Source organism: Oncorhynchus masou, unplaced genomic scaffold (genome assembly GCF_036934945.1).
Source record: "Oncorhynchus masou masou isolate Uvic2021 unplaced genomic scaffold, UVic_Omas_1.1 unplaced_scaffold_2636, whole genome shotgun sequence".
Lineage (NCBI taxonomy): Eukaryota > Metazoa > Chordata > Actinopteri > Salmoniformes > Salmonidae > Oncorhynchus > Oncorhynchus masou.
In genome coordinates, this window is record NW_027016718.1 from 2,874 (window position 1) to 19,992 (window position 17,119).

General features: G+C 46.7%; 1 protein-coding gene across 1 annotated transcript in view; it reads left to right on the forward strand.

The window, feature by feature from the left end:
• Positions 1-1,797: 1,797 nt before the first annotated feature.
• LOC135539084 (BMP-2-inducible protein kinase-like) overlaps positions 1,798-17,119 on the forward strand; it is a 44,695-nt gene continuing 29,373 nt past the window's right edge. The window contains 4 exon segments of the mRNA XM_064964944.1: positions 1,798-1,854; positions 9,391-9,509; positions 11,271-11,376; positions 11,814-11,956. Coding sequence (XP_064821016.1) covers positions 9,432-9,509; positions 11,271-11,376; positions 11,814-11,956 — 327 coding nt within the window. The 5' untranslated portion in view covers positions 1,798-1,854; positions 9,391-9,431.

The window sequence follows — 17,119 nt, forward strand, 5'->3', positions numbered from 1 at the left end:
AACCACTAGGCTACCCTGTCATCCCCTATGGAGTTCTACATAGAGACTGGAGGTTGTTTTGTTTTGTTTTGTTTGTTTGTTTGTTTGTTTGTTTGTGGATGTTCCATTAGAGTGGATGGATGGGCACAGAATGTCATTCGACACGAATTCCTTTTCACATACAACAAACGCTTGGTTGAAGAATCCCTACTGTTGACCAATCATTGTGAAGGTTCTACTGACTTTTCAACACACACACACACACACACACACACAAAATGTGCACAAACTGTTCCCGAAATGGGAAGCATGCGGACGCCTATCTATTTCGCACTCATGTCTGTCTGTGTGAGGGGGCTCATGTCTGTCTGTGTGAGGGGGCTCATGGCTGTCTGTGTGAGGGGGCTCATGGCTGTCTGTGTGAGGGGGCTCATGGCTGTCTGTGTGAGGGGGGCTCATGGCTGTCTGTGTGAGGGGGGGCTCATGTCTGTCTGTGTGAGGGGGCTCATGTCTGTCTGTGTGAGGGGGGCTCATGGCTGTCTGTGTGAGGGGGCTCATGTCTGTCTGTGTGAGGGGGCTCATGTCTGTCTGTGTGAGGGGGCTCATGGCTGTCTGTGTGAGGGGGCTCATGGCTGTCTGTGTGAGGGGGCTCATGTCTGTCTGTGTGAGGGGGGGCTCATGGCTGTCTGTGTGAGGGGCCTCATGGCTGTCTGTGTGAGGGGGGCTCATGGCTGTCTGTGTGAGGGGGCTCATGGCTGTCTGTGTGAGGGGCTCATGGCTGTCTGTGTGAGGGGGCTCATGGCTGTCTGTGTGAGGGGGCTCATGTCTGTCTGTGTGAGGGCCTCATGGCTGTCTGTGTGAGGGGGCTCATGGCTGTCTGTGTGAGGGGGCTCATGGCTGTCTGTGTGAGGGGGCTCATGTCTGTCTGTGTGAGGGGGCTCATGGCTGTCTGTGTGAGGGGGCTCATGGCTGTCTGTGTGAGGGGGCTCATGGCTGTCTGTGTGAGGGGGCTCATGGCTGTCTGTGTGAGGGGGCTCATGGCTGTCTGTGTGAGGGGGGCTCATGGCTGTCTGTGTGAGGGGGCTCATGTCTGTCTGTGTGAGGGGGCTCATGGCTGTCTGTGTGAGGGGGCTCATGGCTGTCTGTGTGAGGGGGCTCATGTCTGTCTGTGTGAGGGGGCTCATGGCTGTCTGTGTGAGGGGGCTCATGGCCTTGTTGGTCCCGACCACAACATCAATCTCCTGTACAGAGAGGCTCCCTCCTACCCTGTTCTCTCTCCTCTCTGTCTGCAGGGCAAAAAGCCCCCTAACAAACCATCTCTCCTGAGGCACTCTGGGAGAATAATGGACTCTATAGCCACTGCGTGTGTGTGTGTGTGTGTGTGTGTGTGTGTGTGTGTGTGTGTGCACAAAAGGATTTAGACTGATTTAGTGAGATCCTGAACCATATGGTCTCTGTCAAGTAGGCAGGCAGAGACGCAGGCTCTGGGGAGAGCGACTGGGAGGGCCCTTCTCTCTCTCTCTCTCTCTCTCTCTCTCTCTAAAGCCACTTGTCTCTGTCTCTCTTGCTGCTTGCCTCCTCTCTTTCTCCTTCCTGCTTGATATCTCATTAGTTTGAGTTCAAGTTTTTTTTAAACAGTTTTTATTGCAGTTCCAGTACAATCTGAACACAAACAGTTTCCTACCACTGCTGGTAATGACTCTCGCCAGCGAGTTGGCTCCGTTTTAGGTTGTTATAAATATATGAATGGTTATGAGTAATGGAGAAAAAGTTTCCCATCCGGACAGACCCGAGGAGGACAGCTCTAGAACCGTTCTGTATAGACCTGGTCGGATCCAAATCCGTGCAAAAAAACCATCAGGAAAGACCATTTTGGTAAGCTACTTTTTTAACCAGAGCTGATGAAGCACGAGGCAGAGTGGTGGTGTTCTGGCAGGGAGGAGCGAGAGATGAGAGACCACAAACAACCAAGCTGACTCGTGCTCTCGTCGACGAAAAGCTGCTAAAGCTCAAATGAATTACATAGAAACCGGTCTTGACTGCATCAAACCGGGGGGAAACTAATTTGACTCTGCACGTGCTTTCTCGTCCTACACAGTAACGAACGGCTCCATTCAGAATAAAACAGAGCAGTTCTTACCTTCGTCGTTGTAGTCTATCCTCCCTAAATTCCCTTTCAAGTCTCGTTCACTCAATTACATTCTGACCACACACACACACACACACGTGCTGAGTGAGCACACAAGCTCATGTTAGGCCTACGGAAATAAAAACATATCTGACAGGCTACAGAAGCTTCATTCTGTGCCAAATAACGACAGTTGGAGAAATTTAAAATAAAAAATAGATTAAGTTGAAGTAGGAAAATCATGTGTTCCAAAAATGAGCTGTAGTTTTGGAATAATCGATTCCCATCTATTTTCCAGCTGAGGCTCTTATGCTCGTGCCATTTGGGATTGGTTAGCCTAGGTTAGAGGTCGACCTCTAGCCTAGGTTATAATATTTTTTTTCCCCCAGTGGGGGGGGGGGGCTTCCTCTAAATAAATAAAAAATATATTAAATAAATCACTCAAACATAAAAAATGTCAAAGCCCATCCCTAACCTTCTCAATTTAATTTCACTAACTCATCATTTTATTATGGTTGACCTTTCCTCCTTTCTGTGACCCTTGACCTCCTAATTTGTCATGGTGAAGGGTTTCGTCTGTTCGGTTGTGTTGTAGGTTATCCTATCCAGATGTGAGGTGAGTCTCGCTGGTCCTCTAATGTAATCAGTCTGTTTCGTGTGGCTCTGGTACAGAGGATCGGGAGAAGGGGGGCGTAGACCAGACGCAGCATGGGACGTGGGCCTTCCTTATCTTAATAGCTTATTACTGCTTTATTGTGTACACACATTATTATCAGTGCTAATTTCTCCTTATTTAATTTTTTAAAATTGTACCTTTTTATTTAACCAGGCAAGTCAGTTAAGAACAAATTCTTATTTTCAATGACGGCCTGGGAACAGTGGGTTAACTACCTGTTCAGGGGCAGAACGACAGATTTTGTACCTTGTCAGCTCGGGGGTTTGAACTCACAACCTTCCAGTTACTAGTCCAACGCTCTAACCACTAGGCTACCCTGCCGCCCCAGGGAGGACTGTGCGGTGAGAGAATCGTGCTCCGCTGTCCTGTCACAGCCCCCTGTAGAGTTGACAGGACGTTGATCGGAGACCTGATTTAAGCCAATCTAGAATGTAGCCTACTGTTAGCCCACATGGACTTGACTCCTACTGCGGTCTCTCTCCTCTATGAATTACATTGTGTTAATGTTAATGTAAATATGATGATGTGATATAACAAGAAGAAAATTAATTGTTTTATATAACAGAAGAAAATAAATTCTGCCTTTTTTTAATAGAACACGAGTCAATGTGTCTAGACATTCCACTTGACCAGCCAGAAAGCACACGACACCAAATGAGTTTCACAGTATTGCTAAAATGTTTTTACCGAAAGATCGAGCTGTGACCTCCGTATAGATTACTGATACCCTAGAATGGGAACTCTGCTCTTGGACATTTTAAGGATGTTTTCAGCACCACACGAATCGGTTCCCTGATCCACTCTCGCTGTGTGACTGCTTGTCTGCCCGTCTGTCAGTCTGTCTGTCTGCCCGTCAGTCAGTCTGTCTGTCTGCCCGGCTGTCAGTCTGTCTGCCCGTCTGTCAGTCTGTCTGTCTGCCCGTCTGCCCGTCTGTCAGTCTGTCTGCCCGTCTGTCAGTCTGTCTGTCTGCCCGTCTGTCAGTCTGTCTGTCCGTCTGTCAGTCTGTCTGTCTGCCCGTCTGTCAGTCTGTCTGTCTGCCCGTCAGTCAGTCTGTCTGTCTGTCTGCCCGTCTGTCAGTCTGTCTGTCTGCCCGTCTGTCAGTCTGTCCGTCTGTCAGTCTGTCTGTCTGCCCGTCTGTCTGTCTGTCTGTCTGCCCGTCTGTCTGTCTGTCTGTCTGCCCGTCAGTCTGTCTGTCTGCCCGGCTGTCAGTCTGTCTGTCTGCCCGGCTGTCAGTCTGTCTGTCTGCCCGGCTGTCAGTCTGTCTGTCTGCCCGTCTGTCAGTCTGTCTGTCTGCCCGGCTGTCAGTCTGTCTGTCTGCCCGGCTGTCAGTCTGTCTGTCTGCCCGGCTGTCAGTCTGTCTGTCTGCCCGGCTGTCAGTCTGTCTGTCTGCCCGGCTGTCAGTCTGTCTGTCTGCCCGGCTGTCAGTCTGTCTGTCTGCCCGGCTGTCAGTCTGTCTGTCTGCCCGGCTGTCAGTCTGTCTGTCTGCCCGGCTGTCAGTCTGTCTGTCTGCCCGGCTGTCAGTCTGTCTGTCTGCCCGGCTGTCAGTCTGTCTGTCTGCCCGGCTGTCTGTCAGTCTGTCTGCCCGGCTGTCTGTCAGTCTGTCTGCCCGGCTGTCTGTCAGTCTGTCTGCCCGGCTGTCTGTCAGTCTGTCTGCCCGGCTGTCTGTCAGTCTGTCTGCCCGGCTGTCTGTCAGTCTGTCTGCCCGGCTGTCAGTCTGTCTGCCCGGCTGTCAGTCTGTCTGCCCGGCTGTCAGTCTGTCTGCCCGGCTGTCAGTCTGTCTGCCCGGCTGTCTGTCTGTCTGCCCGGCTGGCTGTCTGTCTGTCCGGCTGGCTGGCTGTCTGTCTGTCTGTCTGCCCGGCTGGCTGTCTGTCTGTCTGCCCGGCTGGCTGTCTGTCTGTCTGCCCGGCTGGCTGTCTGTCTGTCTGCCCGGCTGGCTGTCTGTCTGTCTGCCCGGCTGGCTGTCTGTCTGTCTGCCCGGCTGGCTGTCTGTCTGCCCGGCTGGCTGTCTGTCTGCCCGGCTGGCTGTCTGTCTGCCCGCCTCGCCGCTCACAGTGGAATTCACAACACAACTCCTGGGTAAAAATAAACGAGTGTAGCTTTGATTTAAACTGTTTCCAACCTGCAATATACTTGTTCTGAACAGGGAACCGTGGGACTCTACCTTGATGCAGGACTCTACCTCGGGGAGCAGTGTGTTTGTGTTAGGCAACAAGGATGCCATTGTGGGGCGCTGCTTTGTCCCGTTCCTGTCTTTGAAGCCATCCGCTCGGTCCCCTAATGAGAGAAACACACACGTGGACTAGTGACACCAGCTGTAGACTACGTGATGATGATGATAAGGCTACATGATGATGATAAGGCTACGTGATGATGATAAGGCTACAGGATGATGATAAGGCTACAGGATGATAAGGCTACATGATGATAAGGCTACAGGATGATAAGGCTACAGGATGATAAGGCTACAGGATGATAAGGCTACATGATGATAAGGCTACATGATGATGATAAGGCTACATGATGATGATAAGGCTACATGATGATGATAAGGCTACATGATGATGATAAGGCTACATGATGATGATAAGGCTACAGGATGATAAGGCTACATGATGATAAGGCTACAGGATGATGATAAGGCTACATGATGATGATAAGGCTACATGATGATGATAAGGCTACATGATGATAAGGCTACATGATGATGATAAGGCTACATGATGATAAGGCTACAGGATGATAAGGCTACATGATGATGATAAGGCTACAGGATGATGATAAGGCTACAGGATGATGATAAGGCTACAGGATGATGATAAGGCTACATGATGATAAGGCTACATGATGATAAGGCTACATGATGATAAGGCTACATGATGATGATAAGGCTACATGATGATAAGGCTACATGATGATGATAAGGCTACAGGATGATGATAAGGCTACATGATGATAAGGCTACAGGATGATAAGGCTACATGATGATGATAAGGCTACAGGATGATGATAAGGCTACAGGATGATGATAAGGCTACATGATGATAAGGCTACAGGATGATGATAAGGCTACATGATGATGATAAGGCTACATGATGATAAGGCTACATGATGATGATAAGGCTACAGGATGATGATAAGGCTACATGATGATGATAAGGCTACATGATGATAAGGCTACATGATGATAAGGCTACAGGATGATGATAAGGCTACAGGATGATGATAAGGCTACATGATGATAAGGCTACATGATGATGATAAGGCTACATGATGATAAGGCTACATGATGATAAGGCTACATGATGATAAGGCTACAGGATGATGATAAGGCTACATGATGATAAGGCTACATGATGATGATAAGGCTACAGGATGATGATAAGGCTACAGGATGATAAGGCTACAGGATGATGATAAGGCTACAGGATGATGATAAGGCTACATGATGATGATAAGGCTACAGGATGATGATAAGGCTACATGATGATGATAAGGCTACATGATGATAAGGCTACATGATGATAAGGCTACATGATGATGATAAGGCTACATGATGATAAGGCTACAGGATGATAAGGCTACATGATGATGATAAGGCTACAGGATGATGATAAGGCTACAGGATGATAAGGCTACATGATGATAAGGCTACAGGATGATGATAAGGCTACAGGATGATGATAAGGCTACATGATGATAAGGCTACAGGATGATGATAAGGCTACATGATGATGATAAGGCTACAGGATGATGATAAGGCTACAGGATGATAAGGCTACATGATGATAAGGCTACAGGATGATGATAAGGCTACAGGATGATGATAAGGCTACATGATGATGATAAGGCTACATGATGATAAGGCTACATGATGATGATAAGGCTACAGGATGATGATAAGGCTACATGATGATGATAAGGCTACATGATGATAAGGCTACATGATGATAAGGCTACAGGATGATGATAAGGCTACATGATGATGATAAGGCTACATGATGATAAGGCTACATGATGATGATAAGGCTACAGGATGATAAGGCTACAGGATGATAAGGCTACATGATGATGATAAGGCTACAGGATGATGATAAGGCTACATGATGATGATAAGGCTACAGGATGATAAGGCTACATGATGATGATAAGGCTACATGATGATGATAAGGCTACATGATGATGATAAGGCTACATGATGATGATAAGGCTACATGATGATGATAAGGCTACATGATGATGATAAGGCTACAGGATGATGATAAGGCTACATGATGATGATAAGGCTACATGATGATAAGGCTACATGATGATAAGGCTACATGATGATGATAAGGCTACATGATGATGATAAGGCTACAGGATGATGATAAGGCTACATGATGATGATAAGGCTACATGATGATGATAAGGCTACATGATGATGATAAGGCTACATGATGATGATAAGGCTACAGGATGATGATAAGGCTACATGATGATGATAAGGCTACATGATGATAAGGCTACATGATGATAAGGCTACATGATGATAAGGCTACATGATGATGATAAGGCTACATGATGATGATAAGGCTACATGATGATGATAAGGCTACATGATGATGATAAGGCTACATGATGATGATAAGGCTACATGATGATGATAAGGCTACATGATGATGATAAGGCTACATGATGATGATAAGGCTACATGATGATGATAAGGCTACATGATGATGATAAGGCTACATGATGATGATAAGGCTACATGATGATGATAAGGCTACAGGATGATGATAAGGCTACATGATGATAAGGCTACATGATGATAAGGCTACAGGATGATGATAAGGCTACAGGATGATGATAAGGCTACATGATGATGATAAGGCTACATGATGATGATAAGGCTACAGGATGATGATAAGGCTACATGATGATGATAAGGCTACAGGATGATGATAAGGCTACATGATGATAAGGCTACATGATGATAAGGCTACATGATGATAAGGCTACATGATGATAAGGCTACATGATGATAAGGCTACATGATGATGATAAGGCTACATGATGATAAGGCTACATGATGATAAGGCTACATGATGATGATAAGGCTACATGATGATGATAAGGCTACATGATGATAAGGCTACATGATGATAAGGCTACATGATGATGATAAGGCTACATGATGATAAGGCTACATGATGATGATAAGGCTACATGATGATGATAAGGCTACATGATGATGATAAGGCTACATGATGATGATAAGGCTACATGATGATGATAAGGCTACATGATGATAAGGCTACATGATGATGATAAGGCTACATGATGATGATAAGGCTACATGATGATGATAAGGCTACATGATGATGATAAGGCTACATGATGATGATAAGGCTACATGATGATGATAAGGCTACATGATGATGATAAGGCTACATGATGATGATGATAAGGCTACATGATGATGATAAGGCTACATGATGATGATAAGGCTACATGATGATGATAAGGCTACATGATGATGATAAGGCTACATGATGATGATAAGGCTACATGATGATGATAAGGCTACATGATGATAAGGCTACATGATGATAAGGCTACATGATGATAAGGCTACATGATGATAAGGCTACATGATGATGATAAGGCTACATGATGATAAGGCTACATGATGATGATAAGGCTACATGATGATGATAAGGCTACATGATGATGATAAGGCTACATGATGATGATAAGGCTACATGATGATAAGGCTACATGATGATGATAAGGCTACAGGATGATGATAAGGCTACATGATGATGATAAGGCTACATGATGATAAGGCTACATGATGATGATAAGGCTACATGATGATAAGGCTACATGATGATGATAAGGCTACATGATCACATCTCCACTTAATAATGTGCAGAGCTGTTTCCAGGCATAAGCGACATAAACCGTGTTAACTCAACATGTGAAGTGTTGGTTTCATGTTTCATGTGCTGAAATAAAAGATCCCAGAAATGTTTCGTACTCACGAAAAGCTTATTTCTTTAAAAAACAAAAAAATACAAAAGTTTGGTGCACATATTTGTTTACATCCTTGTTAGTGAGAATGTATCCTTTGCCAAGATGATGATGATGATGATAATAATAATAAGATAATCACCTGACAGGTGGAGAAGCTGATTTTAAACCTGGTCTGTCTGCTTTCCAACACATTAGGAGACAAGTTCACCGTTCAGCAGGACATTAACCTACAACACAAGCACAAATGCAATGTATGTTCAATGTATTCACACCCCTCGACTTATGTTGTGTTGTAGCTTGAATTCAAAATTGTATTAAATATATTTTCTCACCTACACACAATATACGTTAATAAAGTGTCAACATTTTTTTTTTTTGAAAACCTTGCAAATTTATTGACATTGAAATACCAAAATATATAATTTACGCAATTTTATATTTAATCAGTTTGGCTGTAACACAACAAAAATGTGGAGTAAGTCAAGGGGTCTGAATACTAGCTGAAGGCAGTGTTATCTCTGTGTGTGTGTGTGTGTGTGTGTGTGTGTGTGTGTGTGTGAGATGCTAACCACTCTGTTCTCCTCCTCGCCAGGTGGGTTCTCTGTGGTGTTCCTGGCCCGGACACACAGTGGCATGCGCTGCGCTCTCAAGAGGATGTATGTCAACAATGTCCCTGACCTCAACATCTACAAGAGAGAGATCACTATTATGGTGTGTGTGTGTTTGCGTCATGATTTCTTGTCTGGTTTCTATGCCTCCAGTAAACTGTATCAACCTCTAAGAAAGCCTCTGGAAGAAAGTTGTTGAACATTGACAATATGTTTTACCCTGAACTTCTGACCCATCTGTAACTGAACAGATAGAAAGACCCACCACATAAAATAACTATGTGCTGACTTTAAAACTGGAGAGACACACACACACACACACACATTGGAGAGACACGACTGTCGAGGTGACATAAAAAGTAACTACATAAAGAAACAAAAGACCGGCACGTCAGACGCAGCACTGAGTAATGACTTACTGTAAAACTTACCGTAAAACTTCAATTAGTAGACTGGTGTTTTTTGTTTAAATCCCTGAACACAACAATCGCATATTATAGACATGCTTCTAATTGAAAGAAGGGGGGAAAACTCTAGGGTTCTGTGCTTTCAAAGTGGATGACTGTTTTTGTGCTTGCCAGTTATCTAGCAGTTGTCGGCTGTTTTAGCTGCCTGTTAGCTAGCGGTTCTCTGGCTGTTTAGCTGCCTGTTAGCTAGCGGTTCTCCGGCTGTTTAGCTGCCTGTTAGCTAGCGGTTCTCCGGCTGTTTAGCTGCCTGTTAGCTAGCGGTTCTCCGGCTGTTTAGCTGCCTGTTAGCTAGCGGTTCTCCGACTGTTTAGCTGCCTGTTAGCTAGCGGTTCTCTGGCTGTTTAGCTGCCTGTTAGCTAGCGGTTCTCCGGCTGTTTAGCTGCCTGTTAGCTAGCGGTTCTCCGGCTGTTTAGCTGCCTGTTAGCTAGCGGTTCTCCGGCTGTTTAGCTGCCTGTTAGCTAGCGGTTCTCCGGCTGTTTAGCTGCCTGTTAGCTAGCGGTTCTCTGGCTGTTTAGCTGCCTGTTAGCTAGCGGTTCTCCGGCTGTTTAGCTGCCTGTTAGCTAGCGGTTCTCCGGCTGTTTAGCTGCCTGTTAGCTAGCGGTTCTCCGGCTGTTTAGCTGCCTGTTAGCTAGCGGTTCTCCGGCTGTTTAGCTGCCTGTTAGCTAGCGGTTCTCCGGCTGTTTAGCTGCCTGTTAGCTAGCGGTTCTCCGGCTGTTTAGCTGCCTGTTAGCTAGCGGTTCTCCGGCTGTTTAGCTGCCTGTTAGCTAGCGGTTCTCCTGCTGTCTGGCTGCCTGTTAGCTAGCGGTTCTCCGGCTGTTTAGCTGCCTGTTAGCTAGCGGTTCTCCGGCTGTTTAGCTGCCTGTTAGCTAGCGGTTCTCCGGCTGTTTAGCTGCCTGTTAGCTAGCGGTTCTCCGGCTGTTTAGCTGCCTGTTAGCTAGCGGTTCTCCTGCTGTCTGGCTGCCTGTTAGCTAGCGGTTCTCCGGCTGTTTAGCTGCCTGTTAGCTAGCGGTTCTCCGGCTGTTTAGCTGCCTGTTAGCTAGCGGTTCTCCGGCTGTTTAGCTGCCTGTTAGCTAGCGGTTCTCCGGCTGTCTGGCTGCCTGTTAAGCCAGCAGTTTCTTACTGGCGATTTTTAAACACAGCTTGCCATTCATTTAAAAAAAATTAAAAATAAGTAATTACTAATTATTTAATGTAACAAATGAAACATTACATCTTGTAAATCACCTCATAAACTATTCCTTTTAGACCCGGTGTTGATTTTAAACAGCTGTTTATTTTCTGAAATGTGTGCCGTTGCCCGGCTATTAAAAGGGACACTTGACTATTTTGAGACGGTTTTTAATTGACCATAGACCTCTCATGAATGTCCACCCTGTCTGTGCTCTTCTCCTCTGCAGAAGGAGCTGTCTGGTCATAGGAACATAGTGAACTACCTGGACTCTACCATCAACTCCGTAGGGGACAGTGTGTGGGAGGTGCTCATTCTCATGGAGTACTGTAAAGGTAGGTGTTATAGGTTCCCCTGTTATTTTTAATACAATGGACCGGTCATTATTGTTTTATTGAGCATGAGACGGTTGCAAAATTTGAACAAGCAGACCTGTGATTTTTATATTGACCTAATAAAGTAGAATTAACTTAAACACAATCTCTCTTTGTCCCTCGCTCCCGTTCACTCGCTCTCCTCGTTCCCTCTCTCTCCCGTTCGCTCATTCCCTCTCTCTCCTCGTTCCCTCTCTCTCCTCGTTCCCTCTCTCTCCTCGTTCCCTCTCTCTCCTCGTTCGCTCTCTCTCCTCGTTCGCTCTCTCTCCTCGTTCGCTCTCTCTCCTCGTTCGCTCTCTCTCCTCGTTCGCTCTCTCTCCTCGTTCGCTCTCTCTCCTCGTTCGCTCTCTCTCCTCGTTCGCTCTCTCTCCTCGTTCGCTCTCTCTCTCTCCCCCCAGCTGGTCAGGTAGTGAAGCAGATGAACCAGCGTCTCCATACAGGGTTTACGGAGCCGGAGGTGTTGACCATCTTCACTGATACCTGTGAGGCTGTGGCCAGGCTGCATCAGTGTAGAACCCCTGTCATACACAGGGACCTGAAGGTAAGGGATTTACCCATCTCTTCCCCCTGTCCTCATCCGTCACCCCTTATCTACTGTCATCCCTCTTCCTCCCTCACACCTTTCCTACTGTCATCCCTCTTCCTCCTGTCCTCATCCTTCACCCCTTATCTACTGTCATCCCTCTTCCTCCCTCACACCTTTCCTACTGTCATCTCTCTTCCCCCTGTCCTCATCCGTCACCCCTTATCTACTGTCATCCCTCTTCCTCCCTCACACCTTTCCTACTGTCATCCCTCTTCCTCCTGTCCTCATCCTTCACCCCTTATCTACTGTCATCCCTCTTCCTCCCTCACACCTTTCCTACTGTCATCCCTCTTCCTCCTGTCCTCATCCGTCACCCCTTTCCTACTCTCATCCCTCTTCCTCCGTCAGCCCTTTCCTCCTGTCCTCATCCTTCACCCCTTATCTACTGTCATCCCTCTTCCTCCCTCACCCCTTTCCTACTGTCATCCCTCTTCCTCCTGTCCTCATCCTTCACCCCTTATCTACTGTCATCCCTCTTCCTCCTGTCCTCATCCTTCACCCCTTATCTACTGTCATCCCTCTTCCTCCCTCCACCCCTTTCCTACTGTCATCCCTCTTACATTTACATTACATTTAAGTCATTTAGCAGACGCTCTTATCCAGAGCGACTTACAAATTGGTGAATTCACCTTCTGACATCAGTGGAACAGTCACTTTACAATAGTGCATCTAAATCATTTAAGGGGGGGGGGTGAGAAGGATTGCTTTATCCTATCCTATCCTATCCTCTTCCTCCTGTCCTCGTCCTTCACCTTTTTCCTACTCTCATCCCTCTTCCTCCATCAGCCCTTTCCTACTGTCATCCCTCTTCCTCCCTCACCCCTTTCCTACTCTCATCCCTCTTCCCCCTCCACCCCTTTCCTACTGTTGTCACCCTGGAGTCTGATTTCATCCTTGTCTGTCTTAGCACTGTGGGCTGACACCAGACTGACACCGGACTGACACCAGACTGACACCAGGCTGACACCAGACTGACACCAGACTGACACCGGACTGACACCGGACTGACACCGGGATGACACCGGACTGACACCGGGATGACACCGGGATGACACCGGACTGACACCGGACTGACACCGGACTGACACCGGACTGACACCGGGATGACACCGGGATGACACCGGGCTGACACCGGGCTGACACCGGGCTGACACCGGACTGACACCGGGCTGACACCGGGCTGACACCGGGATGACACCGGGATGACACTGGGATGACACCGGGCTGACACCGGGATGACACCGGGATGACACCGGGATGACACCGGGCTGACACCGGGCTGACACCGGGCTGACACCGGGATGACACCGGGATGACACCGGGATGACACCGGGCTGACACCGGGCCGACACCGGGCCGACACCGGGCCGACACCAGGCCGACACCGGGCCGACACCAGGCCGACACCAGGCCGACACCAGGCCGACACCAGGCCGACACCAGGCCGACACCAGGCCGACACCAGACTGACACCAGACTGTTGGGTTATTGAATCCCAGAAGGACACTGCAAAATGACTTGTCCTGTCATCTACTCTGAGCTGTCTCTCACTGGGCTTTCTCCCTCTCTGTCTGTCTCTGTCTGTCTCTGTCTGTCTCTGTCTGTCTCTGTCTGTCTCTGTCTGTCTCTGTCTGTCTCTGTCTGTCTCTGTTTGTCTGTCTGTCTCTCTGTCTCTCTCCTAAAAGCAAGTGAAATAGAGAAACAAATAGTACAAAAGGGAAAATCAACAAACATAAATCTGGGTTGTATTTACAATGGTCCTGTCCTCATCCGTCACCCCTTATCTACTGTCATCCCTCTTCCTCTGTCACCCCTGGTGTTTGTTCTTCACTGGTTGCCCTTTTCTCGTGACAAAAGGTCACATCTTGCTGCTGTGATGAAAAACTGATATTTGCATTTAAAAAAAAGTCTTTGTGGATCTGTGTAATCTCAGGGAAATATGTCTCTCTAATATGGTCATACATTGGGCAGGAGGTTAGGAAGTGCAGCTCAGTTTCCACCTCATTTTGTGGGCAGTGAGCACATAGCCTGTCTTCTCTTGAGAGCCATGTCTGCCTACGGCGGCCTTTTTCAATAGCAAGGCTATGCTCACTGAGTTTGTACATAGTGGTCAGGTATTCTGCCGCTGTGTACTCTCTGTTTAGGGCCAAATAGCATTCTAGTTTGCTCTGTTTTTTTGTTAATTCTTTCCAATGTGTCAAGTAATTATCTTTTTGTTTTCTCATGATTTGATTGGCTCTAATTGTGCTGCTGTCCTGGGGCTCTGTAGGGTGTGTTTGTGAACAGAGCCCCAGGACCAGCTTGCTTAGGGGACTCTTCTCCAGGTTCATCTCTCTGTAGGTGATGGCTTTGTTAAGGAAGGTTTGTTAATCACTTCCTATTAGGTGGTTGTCGAATTGAACGTCTATTTTTCTGGATTTTGATAATTAGCGGGTATCGGCCTAATTCTGCTCTGCAAGCATTATTTGGTGTTCTACGTTGTACACTGAGGATATTTGTGCGTAATTCTACATGCAGAGTTTGGTGTTGATCCCATTTGGTGAATTCTTGGTTGGCGAGCTGACCCCAGACATCTCTCATGTCCCTTCAGTCTCTCTGCTGTGAGCGAAAAGTGTCAACATAACAAGGACTGTCCACGGCTCGTGAATAAGCTAGTTCTCTATTGACCAGTCTGTCCACTACTGGTGAATAAACTAGTTCTCTATTGGCCAGTCTGTCCACTACTGGTGAATAAACTAGTTCTCTATTGACCAGTCTGTCCACTACTGGTGAATAAACTAGTTCTCTATTGGCCAGTCTGTCCACTACTGGTGAATAAACTAGTTCTCTATTGACCAGTCTGTCCACTACTGGTGAATAAACTAGTTCTCTATTGGCCAGTCTGTCCACGGCTCGTGAATAAACTAGTTCTCTATTGGCCAGTCTGTCCACTACTGGTGAATAAACAGGCGTTTTACTGGCCAGCCTGTCCACTACTGGTGAATAAACTAGTTCTCTATTGGCCAGCCTGTCCACTACTGGTGAATAAACTAGTTCTCTATTGGCCAGCCTGTCCACTACTACTGGTGAATAAACAGGCGTTTTACTGGCCAGCCTGTCCACTACTGGTGAATAAACTAGTTCTCTATTGGCCAGTCTGTCCACTACTGGTGAATAAGCTAGTTCTCTATTGGCCAGTCTGTCCACTACTGGTGACTAAACTAGTTCTCTATTGGCCAGTCTGTCCACTACTGGTGAATAAACTAGTTCTCTATTGGCCAGTCTGTCCACTACTGGTGAATAAACTAGTTCTCTATTGGCCAGTCTGTCCACGGCTCGTGAATAAACTAGTTCTCTATTGGCCAGTCTGTCCACTACTGGTGAATAAACTAGTTCTCTATTGGCCAGCCTGTCCACTACTGGTGAATAAACTAGTTCTCTATTGGCCAGTCTGTCCACTACTGGTGAATAAGCTAGTTCTCTATTGGCCAGTCTGTCCACTACTGGTGAATAAGCTAGTTCTCTATTGGCCAGTCTGTCCACTACTGGTGAATAAACTAGTTCTCTATTGGTCAGTCTGTCCATGGCTTGTGAATAAACTAGTTCTCTATTGGCCAGTCTGTCCACTACTGGTGAATAAACTAGTTCTCTATTGGCCAGTCTGTCCACTACTGGTGAATGAGCTAGTTCTCTATTGGCCAGTCTGTCCACTACTACTGGTGAATAAACAGGCGTTTTACTGGCCAGCCTGTCCACTACTGGTGAATAAACTAGTTCTCTATTGGCCAGCCTGTCCACTACTACTGGTGAATAAACAGGCGTTTTACTGGCCAGCCTGTCCACTACTACTGGTGAATAAACAGGCGTTTTACTGGCCAGTCTGTCCATGGCTCGTGAATAAGCTAGTTCTCTATTGGCCAGTCTGTCCACTACTGGTGAATAAACTAGTTCTCTATTGGCCAGTCTGTCCATGGCTCGTGAATAAGCTAGTTCTCTATTGGCCAGTCTGTCCACTACTGGTGAATAAACTAGTTCTCTATTGGCCAGTCTGTCCATGGCTCGTGAATAAGCTAGTTCTCTATTGGCCAGTCTGTCCACTACTGGTGAATAAACTAGTTCTCTATTGGCCAGTCTGTCCATGGCTCGTGAATAAGCTAGTTCTCTATTGGCCAGTCTGTCCACTACTGGTGAATAAACTAGTTCTCTATTGGCCAGTCTGTCCATGGCTTGTGAATAAACTAGTTCTCGATTGGCCAGGCTGTCCACTACTGGTGAATAAACTAGTTCTCGATTGGCCAGGCTGTCCACTACTACTGGTGAATAAACTAGTTCTCTATTGGCCAGTCTGTCCATGGCTTGTGAATAAACTAGTTCTCGATTGGCCAGGCTGTCCACTACTGATGCATAAACTAGTTCTCTATTGGCCAGTCTGTCCACTACTGGTGAATAAACTGGCGTTTTACTGGCCAGCCTGTCCACTACTGGTGAATAAACTAGTTCTCGATTGGCCAGTCTGTCCACTACTGGTGAATAAACTAGTTCTCTATTGGCCAGTCTGTCCACTACTGGTGAATAAACAGGCGTTTTACTGGCCAGCCTGTCCACTACTGGTGAATAAACTAGTTCTCTATTGGCCAGTCTGTCCACTACTGGTGAATAAGCTAGTTCTCTATTGGCCAGTCTGTCCACTACTGGTGACTAAACTAGTTCTCTATTGGCCAGTCTGTCCACTACTGGTGAATAAACTAGTTCTCTATTGGCCAGTCTGTCCACTACTGGTGAATAAACTAGTTCTCTATTGGCCAGTCTGTCCACGGCTCGTGAATAAACTAGTTCTCTATTGGCCAGTCTGTCCACTACTGGTGAATAAACTAGTTCTCTATTGGCCAGCCTGTCCACTACTGGTGAATAAACAGGCGTTTTACTGGCCAGCCTGTCCACTACTGGTGAATAAACTAGTTCTCTATTGGCCAGTCTGTCCACTACTACTGGTGAATAAACTAGTTCTCTATTGGCCAGTCTGTCCACTACTGGTGAATAAGCTAGTTCTCTATTGGCCAGTCTGTCCACTACTGGTGAATAAACTAGTTCTCTATTGGTCAGTCTGTCCATGGCTTGTGAATAAACTAGTTCTCTATT